General features: G+C 31.2%; 1 protein-coding gene across 6 annotated transcripts in view; it reads left to right on the top strand.

Annotated features, from left to right (window-relative positions):
* Positions 1 to 12,520, top strand: part of LOC105209562 (protein similar) — a 159,768-nt gene that overhangs the window by 47,803 nt on the left and 99,445 nt on the right. For all 6 annotated transcript variants that reach the window (XM_054225901.1, XM_054225900.1, XM_054225899.1 and 3 more), the window contains one exon: positions 11,885 to 12,026. In XM_054225901.1, coding sequence (XP_054081876.1) covers positions 11,885 to 12,026 — 142 coding nt within the window. The remainder of the gene's footprint in view (positions 1 to 11,884; positions 12,027 to 12,520) is intronic.

The following is a 12,520-nucleotide window of genomic DNA, read 5'->3' as shown; positions in this document are numbered from 1 at the left end:
TCTCCTTCTCCTCGTGAGTCGCATACGCTCCGTACTTGCTTTCGTGGCATCCATCCTGTGCCGGTTTGCTATTAGTTTTAATGCACGACAATTAGTTTGTGCGCCAAGTTATGGTTGATTCTTTGCAAACTTCATGCCAACCTCAAATCAGTCTCACTCTATCGTTCTCTCTCTCTTTCTCGCGTTGACTTTATCACATTTAACGCCTGCATCAGCAGCGTTACAGTCTAATTGGACGCGTTGCAGTTTTCTTCGGAGATTTTAATTGTTTTGTGTTTTACAGCATGAAAATGTGTAAAGTTTTTCGCCAACAACGTCGTCTTCAGCAGCCGGTGTTCACCACTCCTTGTTTTGGTTGTTGTTACTACTGGTAAGAAGCGTGATTTTCTGCTTTCGTTTTACTTTTTGCTAGTGTTATTTACCTTTTCTTTCCCTCCCTCTCTTAATTCTTATTTTGCGATTAAATCTTGAAATACTTACAATTTGTCTGCTGAGATTTTTTTTAATTTCGAAAAGTATTTAACTAATGAAGAGAGGAAATTGGAGTCTTTTGCGGTACATATATACTGAGTTTATTTTATATATATTTTATTTTATTTCATTAACGGCTCATATTTCATTAGATTTTTTATACTTCTACATTTCAAACGCTCAGGAAACCCTTAAAATGTTCTAACTTACCACAAACGTACAACAACTTCTCGGCAAATAGCGAACATAATTAAATCCAAAATATTTGAGTGACGATGATAGTTATTGCTTGGGCGGCTACTTCCTTCTGCCACTCACAACTCAACAAATACACTTTGCATTACCGTTATATTCATTTCATCCGGCGCTATGTAGTAGTAGACCCTCTTACCAATATCCGTTAGGAACTAGCAAACGGAACAGTGCTGTCAAATTCTATTTTACAACTAATTAGTACACATAATGCTCGGCATTTTCCAGCTGTTGTTGTTGTGATTTCTATTAAACACATTACCAACACCCGAAAGCCCCGAAAGCAGTCGGAATCAGTTCGTATCTTAGTATATTATATGTATATAGTATATTTGTTTGTGTGAGTTATTTATTTAATTTGGGCACCGTTATATTGACTGCCACGCAGTGGGTGGCACTCGTTCCGTGGGCCGAACCCCCTCTTGCGTTCGTTATAATGTTTTTTGTACTTAAATTGAGTTAATTAACGCTAACTTTACTGCAGGGGCTGCAAATTGCTTTCCTTTACTTTGCTCTGCTTTACACTCTGCCACTCTCTTCTACTTTCTTCTACACTATAAAGACGAATCAATGTGCACATAAAAACGTAACACTGATAATAATGTGAATGGACTTCACTGCATTCATTTCAAAATTAAATGAAAATTTGAATATTTGCTAAGCGAGATGAAGCAGGTGCTGAAAGAAATGAAATGATTACGATGACAATTCTCAAATTTAAATCTTTGAATTAAATTTTGGCAAAAAAATTAAAATATTTTTTCTTAATATTTATTTTTATTTCATTACTTTCATTTCATCATACTCCGCCTCTTTAATGTCTTTGTCTTTCGGTTTTAATTTAATTGTTTACCCCTCTTTCTTGTTTCCTTCCCTTCTACTTTAGCAGTCTGTGCAAATATTGTTTTAATGAAGCTCCAAGAAAATGCGTGTAAATAAAAAGCATTTCTTACGTTCCTAGATAAGTGCCATCTAATGTCTTGCCTCACTTTGTAGATTCTTCTCAAAGTTGCAAAGTTTTTTAAACTAACAAGCTCAATTTGGTAGTCAAATTTATGCAATTGAAAAGTTCCAACAGTGACATTTTTTTACTTTATGTTGTTATTTTTAGAAGTTTTCGCGAAGTTTTTTTTTTCGTTTTAAAATGATGTACTTTAGAGAAAATTTAAAAATATTAAATTGATTACACTGCACATATTCAGTATGTATTGTATTGGGTTTATAATAGTACTATTATATTGAGCCCTGGTTATTGTGGGATTATTGTCATTGGTATTGTAAAATGTGGCAATATTGATTTCGGTACTGGTAATGGTAATTATTGTTAACAGAATATTTGGAAATTGTGAAATTGATAATTGAATTATGTATAGTGTTTTTACACAGCCAACTTAATTGATGAATTAAAATTATAATTGAGAAACCAGTTTTTGCCTTACTCACTGACGGCTACTCGATAATCTATTTGGTATATTAATAATAATCGCTAATATATTTGGTATCGGCTGTTATACATTTCTGTTTATGCTTTTCATATGAAGTTGGTAAGATTCATCAGCTGATTGCTACCTTTTAGCAGCGACATCTACCGTCGAGCAGTATTAATGATATTTTATAAAAAATACAGCCAATCGCAGACAATAATTATATATATATATATAATTACAAATACGCTCTTTGTCGCGGAGTTGCATTTGATTTTCTAGTCGATTTAAATTCAATTAAAAGTTAATATAAATATTCTAGGGTAAATCGATCTTTATCAGCGTTTTAATCGAGCAGAGGCCGGTTTATTGATCAATTAGCTCCTGTATAAAAACGCTATATTACCTTTGTAGAGTTAATTTACTTGATATCGGTAATTGTTTTGATATTGCTAATGGTAATGGTAATTTGATTGTATACGTAATCATTACAGTATTGGTATTTGTAATATTTTTGGCAATATATTTGGTATTTGTCATTGATATTGATAATGTAAAGCTACGGAGATTTATATTTGTAATTATTTGATACTGATAATGGCATTAATTAATTAATGGATATTCTTGATATTGTATTGGTATTAGTCTTGGCATTTGTAATGTTATTGTGATTAGCAATGGTATTGGTCTAGGCATTTGTAATTATTTGCTACTGATAATGATCAATACCATTATTACTATTTTAATGGTATTAGTAATGGCCTTATTATCGGTATTTGTAATGTTATTGTGACTAGTACTGGTAGTGTTGATATTATTGCTATTGTAATGGTATTGGTAATGGTCATGGTAATCTTGGAATTCATATTTATAATGTTATTGTAACTAGTAATAGTTGCATTGATATTATTTCTATGGTAATCGTATTGGTACTGGTCGTAGTATTGTTATGTGATATGTTATTTTAACTATTGTGAGTTGTATACTGGACTTTGGTATCGCTATAAATATTGGTATTGGTAATGAAACTGGTATTTATTTTAATATTGTCTGTGAACATGCAAAAGTATATGCCATTACTTTTGACAGCTACGTATTGATATTTACTGAAAATTAAAAAAATATTTATCAATTTAAGCTAATTCCCTCCAACATACACACAAAAAAATAAACACTTTATTGTTGAAAAATTTAATTCGATTTTAGTAACCATTTTAGATACTCTTACTTATAAGCGTTGCCTTTGTCAAGTCATCAACTACTTACCTTCCTTATTTTCTACTTTTCTGCAGTATTATTTTTCCGCAGTCACCGCTTATTATTGGTTTTTAGTCTGCTGGCTCACGTACAAATGCCGTTTGCCTAAAGGTAAAAAATGCAATTTTCCCCTTGACTGACATTATGATGTGCAGCTAAATTTGCTGTTAAATTTGTTGCATGACACATGCACGTATACGCGTGTAACGGTATAAGAATAAGATGTGCAATGGGAGCATGCATGTCTTCGGCATTTGCTGACATTGCTTGAACCACAAGCATATGTGGATATACAAATGTACATATGTATATGGATGGATATGTAAATCTTTAGCACTGCGCGGTGTACCTTGTCGTATGAGTAACATTTCCATAAAATGAAATTGTTTTGCAGTTATGAAATCAGTTTACGTGATGGGTGAATTTCACAAGCAATTCATTTCAAAAGTAAGCTGTGACTGATGCTGATGTGATGCAATTGCGTGAAATATTGCAGGCAATTGATGTAATTTCATTTTTTTAAATATGGTTGAATTCAATTCGAAAGTAAAAACAAATTAGTGTATGGAAAAAATTTTTAACAAATAATAATTTGTCGATCAGAAGCTTACTTCCAAGCTAATGGCCCATAACCGCTTCCGTTAACCTTTGTTGGCTCCGAAAGGTCACTGCAATTGCAAGAAATCACAATTACCTGTGCATTTACAAAGGATTGCAGTATTTTCCAATACATTCCTTCGCCACTCATGGTAGCTGGTGTATAGTTAAGTGGCCGTAAGCTGATGGTCATAACGATTTTATCCTCTGCAAACACAAAACAAACTATGATCGACAAGGTTTCAGAAAAAGTGTGTGGTGTGCTCCAAGGCATATGTGTGTGTGTGTGTTTATTTTCATTGCCGTGGCAGAAATGCAGCCAACGCACGTTCGAAATCCCGGCAAACAAATCCTTGATTTATGTTTATATCCTTTGGTCGGCGTTGCTCGCTCGTTTGTATTCTCTTATCCAACAGTCAGCCAAGGCGAAGACGGACATTAAGAGAAATATGCGACGCTTTAGTGGATATATCACAGACTGCTTAGCAGCCACACATGTATATCTATGTATATACATATATAAGAAAGTCAGCATGTGTGCTTTGCTTATTCTTGGCGAATTTTCCTTTTCATTTTCATGATGACCGCAAATAATCAAATGAAAATAAACGAGCTATCATTTCGCTACTCAATGCTTGTGCTATTATTGTGGCACTGCTCCTGGTCATCGATACACTTAGATACATATATCTCTATATATGTGGGTATATTTTAATGTTTGCATTTCCAATGCACTGAATTGCACTTCTGTTGCACACACTCAGACGATTGTGGCTATCTATTTGTCGGTCTGTCTGTTGTGGAATCCTTTGGTTGCACTACCTTCCCCATCACTCGCGGCTATAAGCTCAATCGTTGCTTTCTGCCGCTGCATGAAATGAATTGAAATGATGACGATGATTTACTGTTATGTGATTTCATTCAAGAGTTTACTTCTTAGCAGCAAATAGGGTCACTCGCTACAAATTCGATACTCAATATTATTTTAACAACAGGGAGTGTTCAGAGAGCATCTTTTTTAATATTCTTGTTTTATATTATTATTATTATTTTTTATTATTTATTTCTATTATTTTAACATTTTTTAATTATTTTATTTATATTATTTTTTAATTTTTTTTTATTTTATTTATATAATTTTTTAAATTTATTTTTTAACTTTTATTAAAATTTAATTATATTATTTTTTTAACAATTTAATTTATTTTCTATTTTTTATTTTTTAACTCTTAGAGAATAATTCCGATTTCTTATGCGAAGTGAATTTTTGAGAATTATATTTTAATGAAGTGAGGTCAAAGGTTCACTCAATATTTATTTTGGCAAATTGGTCAAATTGAAGTGGTCACTAGAGGGCTAAATTGTGTGGAAAATAGTCTAATCTTCACGCACCATGCGCAGCTTACAATTGTCCCATAGCACCGTCAGACTCCATCATGGATCGGCTGGCAGTAGTGTATTCTACGGAGTTGTTGTCCAAACGGAAGACACCCTTCTCGAAGCGACCCTGACTCACGAGGTTTTTTATTCCTTTCAAGTGGGGCTCACTGGCCTGAAGGCTGATCCGGCAATCAGTAAATAGCGGACTCCGAGAATTTCCCAGAATTTCCTCCAGACGGATCTTTCAATGGGCATTGCCCTTCTACTTCTCCAGAAGTTTACTAGAAATCATTCGGGGTGCATCGCCCATCCCTCTTCCTTTTACAACACGGGCTTGGGACCAGCTATGACGGACAGGGTTCCCCTTCTGATGCATGCTTTGGCGAACGTTTTTGTTCGTCTGTGAGCTGGGTTGGGTCCTCCAGACGGGTCTTTCAATGGGCATTCTCCTTCTACTTCCCCAGAAGCATACTAGAAGCCATTGGGGGTGCATCGCCCATGCCTCCTCATTTTACAACACGGGCTTGGGACCAGCTATGACGGAGTTCACAACCCTTTTAAGCGCGAGTTCTGAGGGTTTTTCCAATCTTATGCTATTGAAACCACTATATATCAGCTTACGAGGAGTGTAGTCCGTGCCGCAGCTCCTTCCATATTTCAGTGAATTATTTGAATCCCCTTTTAAATGCGAGCACTGCTTTCTTAGACCACTTACTTGTTAGCTAACCTTGAAAGCAGCTTTACAGATTTGATTAGTCTTGTATTTGTTTTGAGTTTTTTTCCTTCACTGAAACGTTGATAGTTTTACGTCTGCTGCTTCCTCGAAAACGACCGCCAACGGTACTTGAGTTTATGCGCCTCATATCTGTCTCGCGCACACATTTGCTTTCGTTGTTGTGATTTTCCACTTCTTCGACACTGCAGCTTTTGATGGACAATAATAATGCGCCAAGTATAATTCTATATGTGTGCTATTTTATATAAATGACAGTCATTTCAACAGTCTATATGCTGCTGCATGCCGTTGCCTTCTTATCTCCATTGAAACGGGTCTGCTCGGTCTGCTGCATGCCGGCATGTTGCACTTGAGCAACGTTCAGTATTGGCAGTGGCGCATGTTCATAAATTTTGGCAACCGTTAAGTTTGTGGCAATGCGCCACGTATGACTGTTGCACGAGCGCAAGCACTCGGTACCTCATGCCTTCGCTGGCTTTCTGGTTGGCTGCCACCCGGAAAAGTCCTTGACTAAAGGACACATCAAGTTCATTGGGAAGCATCAGCAGGTTTTGTTTGCTGTTGTTTCCTCTTCCTCTTCCACTTCCTTTTCGTTTTGTTTTATTTTTGTTTACTTGATGCGGCCAGCTTAACAACGGTTAATGCCATAAATACTACAATGCATCCGCGGTATGCCGGCATTCCGACGAGAATTGCGTTGCGTTGTTGCACTTTGCATTTGCTGCACGACACAATACACCGTTAACTCAGACCCTTTCGCACAGCCAACTGCGCTTACAATTTATTCCGTCATTCTTGCTTGCTGCTGGCATATTTCATTGACCTCCAAAAGCTGTTGTATTCGCCGCTGCGTGGGGTTGTTGCTTCTGCTGGCGTTTGTAGTTCTAGTATATTGTCTCTAGCAATGTGTTTGTTTGTATGTGTGTGTGTGTGTGTGTGTGTGTGCAACATTTCTCCGGTGTTGCAAAAGTTTTTCGCACAACATGGTTTAAATGTGAAAATAACTTTTTAAATGAAAAATCCAAATGTGCAGGAGTGACTCAATGAGTGCACATTTGACAGCATGCCGGAAGTCAGTAACACGGAAGGGGGCGAAACTTTCGTCTTTAGCGGTTCTAAGCTTTAAAGTTTAATAAAGGAGTTGTTTCATACTTCCAGGAATATATGATTTGCTGGGGATCAACAGCATACCGATTTGGCTTGAAAAATTTTAAAAAATTTCTGAAAATATCTAAAAATTGCTTTAAAATGAAAAAATTCGTACACATTTTTCGTTAAAAGAAAGTACAATGAATACCGTTACATTTTTTTGTCGATTTTCTGCATTTATTGTTTTTATGTAACAGCTATATTTGTGAAATTAGTCGAACAATTTCTCAAAAATTGTTTGATTATATATTTTGTACAAAGTAAAACGATAATTGTACAAGAAAAAAACACGATTTTTTCCAAATTGTTCTAAATGACTAGAAAAGTTATGATTTTGACAATATCATAGTACAATATGCGGCTGGGTATTGGAACAAATTAATATTTTTGGAGAGATTGATTCATTAGTAAAGTAATTTATTTTTTAATATTTTGAAGTAAGCCTACGAAATCAAAATTTGTCTTCGAATTTCGAAATTGGACTTACGAAAAATTTTGACTGAGTATGAATAATTTTCAAGAGATTGAGTCATTAGTCAACAATTTTGTTTTTAATTTTTTGAAGTTAACCTCAAAATTTGGTTTCGAATTTCGAATTTGGACTTACTCGAAACGTCATAATTTATTATAGTAGATTAAAAAGGTAAAAATATGGACATAATCTACAGTTTACTGCTATTTCAATGGTGTATATCATAAGGTGTATATCAGAATGCCTGATTTTGACATTTCTGTATACAGTAATTAGCAATATATATAGAAGTTGCCTGTGATTACTAGTCGATAGTCATGCATAATGTATATTTTGGTAGACGGTTGCCTAGTGGATGCTATACACGCGCTTGCAGCCATACACAATGGGGATGCATTGGATATAATTATATTATAAAATATATAATTATATTAATTAATTATTTTTATAACTTTTTTTATATTTTTTTCAATTCAGATATCATTGTTTAACATATACATTTCGCAAAATATTTTGTTATATATTTCCTGTCATTTTTTATTGTTCCTATTTCTTATATCAAGTCTGTAAACCATTAGTTGTTGCTTAATTCCTTAACAAATAGCATGAAAATACGCTATGTTGGCTGTGTAGGTGTCAGAATTATCATGTTGATTTGTTGACTAAATAATTAATCCGCTTTTCTCCTCATTTTTTGTTTGGTTTCGCCTTAAGTACAACAGCGGCAACAACGATTAGATATACGTATATGTATATGTATATATATATATACAGATTTATTATCATCCGCTGTTACATTTGTATTTAGTTGGCTGTTCACCTCCTCGGAAGTCATCTCATGCAAGCTTTAGTTTTTTCTTTATTGCCGTGTCATTGTGTTTATTTTTTTTCCATTTCTCTTACGCTCTCTTTTGCGCTCATTGCCAATGCGAATGTGTGTGTGTATGTGTTTGAAGTGAAATTAATTCGTGAAAGAAAACAGAATAAAACTAATTTTCTGCTACTGATTTTGAATTAATCGAATGAATTCATTCTGTCTTTCGCAAGGCATTCATTCTATGCAGTGTGTTTAAGTGGGATGCAGGGGTGATTTTGTATGTATGAGTTGGTGTGGTGCCGAATAGTAAGATACAGGAATTGGCTATTTGCTTATGGCGCTCATCTGCATGTTTTATCGTTATTTTTGTTTAAAATTTGTTTTCAGGTTTTTCGCCTTCCTTCGCTTCTGTTTATTGTTATTGCACTGAGGCGAGTGATTATTTATTTTCTTGTGCTTTACAAATTTTTCTTTTACAAGTTAAATTTTACTCGAGAGTAACCTCTTTAAAGTAATTTTTTTTGAGAATACTGGTTGAGGATATTTTTTTTAGGTTAATCTAAGCCGACTTTGGTGTCGTTCGCTATTTTAATATTAGATTTTTACAACCAACAGAAATGTTATTTATAAAAAAATTAAAAAAGCTTCGTCTAAGCTCTTAAAAGCTCACAATAAATCCAAATTATTTTTTTTTTTGTAAAAATTAAATCGAAACCAATTAAGTTTATGTGCAAAAAATCATTTTGATGACAAAAACCAGCTGTTTCTTCCTTTCTTTTATTTTTTTCTGCTCTAATCCATAATACTGCTTTTAATTATTGCTATACCAAATTGCTTTTTGCCTAAAAGGTTGCTTTTCAGCAGCTTGTCTTGGAACATTATTTTAGAATTGGCTTTGTTCCTTTTCAGCTGCATTGTTATTAATTAATTTGTGTATTTGTTGCTCTTTCTGCCGGTGTTCTGTTTCTGCCGCCTTATGGGCTTTTCACCTGTGTCAACCTAAAATCGATATGAAAAAAATCGAAAAACAAGCTAAGTAAAAGAACAATTATGCTGCGCATACTATCAGTGGGCCATAAGCTGCCTTAATGAGGTTGTAAATTTTTGGTAATTACTTTTCTGTGGTTTCTGTGCCGGCAGTTATTACAACGCGCTTAATGGCAAGGGAAACATTCTTTTGTATTTCTGTTGGTCGAAGTTTTGGTTGTAATTGCTACACACACACACACGTACCTGACAGTATGAAATTGCGCCACCAAATGTCACAAAATCACTTTTACCGCGTTATTAAATTCAATTTATATGCATTACACCGTTATGAATTTTTTACTTCGGTGTTGCTTGCATCGTAACTTGTTATTGTTGTACGCATGTGGCAAGTAATGAATTTTTATAAAGTATTGTATTTTTATATGGATAATTAAACGTGTTTGTTGTAGAATTTTTTACGAGTGATTTAAACAATATCTACCAGAAATCACAAACAATTTACGGCTCAAATCAGTATAATTTTGCAAGATGTTAAAAGTTTGTTAGCCTAAAAGTATGCTACATTTAATGCTAATTCTTAAGTAGTGGTCCGTGCCAAGAGTTCGCATCTGCTAAAGCTTCTTGTTTCCGGCACTTATTTTTAATTTTTTGTTCTATTGTTTTGTATTAATTTTTTTAATTTTTGCTTATAATTTTTTTTATAATTTTTGGTTTTATAAATATTTTTTATGCTTTTGATTATTATTTTTTTTTAATTTTTTTTATTAATATTTGTATATAACTCGTTTTGAAATCCTTTTCTCATTATTTATTAAATTTATTTTTTAATTTTTTTTTTTATAATTTTTTGATTTTTTTTATAATTTTAGTATATGTATTTTAATAAATACTTTGTTATAAATATATTTCATTTTTTAATTTTTTTTTTTAAATTTTTTTTTTTTTAATTTTTGGGATTAATTAAATACGTTTTTCTTTTATTGCTTTGGTTTTTATTTTTTTATAGCTTCTTATTTCCGGAACTTTATTTTTAATTTTGTTAACAATTTTTAATTGGTTTTTTATTGTTTTTTATTATTATTTTTGCTTATAATTTTTTTTATAACTTTTGGTTTTAAAAATATGTTTTATACTTTTTTATTATTTTTTATATTTTTTTTAAATCCATTTTTCATTATTTATTAAATTAATTTTTTTATTAATATTTATTAATTTTTTTATATAATTTTTTTTATATTATTTTTTATATTATTTTTTATAAATATTTGTGTATTTTTTTTAAACCAGTTTTTATTATATATTAAATGCATTTTTAAATTTTTTTTTAATTAAATTTTTGATTTTTTTTAATATTTTCTTATATTTTTTTTTAAATACTTTTTATCAATTTATTTTATTATTTCTATTTTATTATTTAATTAAATGCGTTTTGCTTTTATTGCTTTGCTTTTAATCTTCTTTTAAAGCTTCTTTCTTTTTAATTTTTGTTTCGAATTTTTTATTGTTTTTTATTTTTTTTATAATTTAAAATTTTATAAATATTTTTTATACAATTTTTTATTATTATTTTTTTGTTAATTTCATTATTAATATTTTTTTAAATCCTTTTTTCATTATTTATTAAATTTTATTTTTATTATATTTTGATTGTTTTATTTTTATTTATTTTTGTTTTATTATTATTTTTGTTTTATTATTATTTTTTTTTTATTATTATTTTTTTTTATTATTTGTTTATTTAAATACTTTTTATGAATTTATTTTTTCTATTTTTTTTAAATAATTAAATGAGTTTCTCTTTTATTGCTTTGTTTTAAATTCATTCGTTTTTTTGCGTTTTTTTTTAAATAATCCTATAAAGTTGGCAATATTCATGATTCACTGCTTCCACGTGCATTGTTGGCGCCACATTTGTTTAACAAACCACAAAATCTGGCTAAGAAAGCACTCGGATGACACGCGAAATATGAGAGCACTCAATAGATTTTAAATACTTTTGCATTACTCGTAAAATATAATAATAAAATAAACTGCGTAATTAGCTCTTCAAGGTCTTACAAAACCACAACAATTACAATCTCACGGGAATCTAAGGCACTTAAACTTACCTGTACATATTTATATATGTACTATGTACATTTCGTGTAATATTCTTAATTCACTTTGTAACTTATTGTGTGATTATCTCAGTAAATTATATATACGCAGCATTATTTATGTCACATTAATCGGTTTATCAAATTACTTAGCTATTAATAGCTCATCTATAACTGACTTGCTAACAAGCACATAATATATTTTCTACAATTTCATTTTGATTTTCTTTCTCTTCTTTGCAGTGTTGAGCAAGGGCCAAGGTGAGACTTGTCGCTATCGATTCCTGGGTAAATACGGCGGTTACTGTTGGATCGTGACACAAGCCACAATTGTTTATGATAAATTGAAACCACAAAGTGTTATTTGCGTGAATTATGTCATAAGGTAAGTACACTGATTTCCATTTACTATTTCACATTACCTTTTGTATGTTTGCGTATAAATTTTGTTCGGGAACGAATATACATACGTATATTTTCAACGCGTGTGTAATTCTATGAAATCGAATAGTGAAAGTTTCGAACGTGATTTGATTTTGGAAAATTTTATAAACAAATTATAAAATAAATAATAATTAAACAATAAAAGTAAATTTATAATATTTAAAAAATGCATTGATTATATTAAAAATATTCAAAAATGTAAATAATAAATAAAAAAAATTATACTTCTGTAAAAAATAAAAAAATAATATTAAATGCAAATAATAATATTAATAATAATTAACTCCAAAAGATAGAGTTGTATTATATGCGTACAAAAACAAAAAAAAAAAATAAATAAATAAAGAAATAAAAAATTAATAAAATAATAAAAATAATTAAGATTAATGAAGAGTAAATAATAATAAAGAATTGAAGAATAAAAAAAGAAATGAT

This window comes from Zeugodacus cucurbitae, chromosome 2, assembly GCF_028554725.1.
Source record: "Zeugodacus cucurbitae isolate PBARC_wt_2022May chromosome 2, idZeuCucr1.2, whole genome shotgun sequence".
Taxonomy (NCBI): Eukaryota; Metazoa; Arthropoda; class Insecta; order Diptera; family Tephritidae; genus Zeugodacus; species Zeugodacus cucurbitae.
This window is presented reverse-complemented; position numbering and strand designations above follow the sequence as displayed.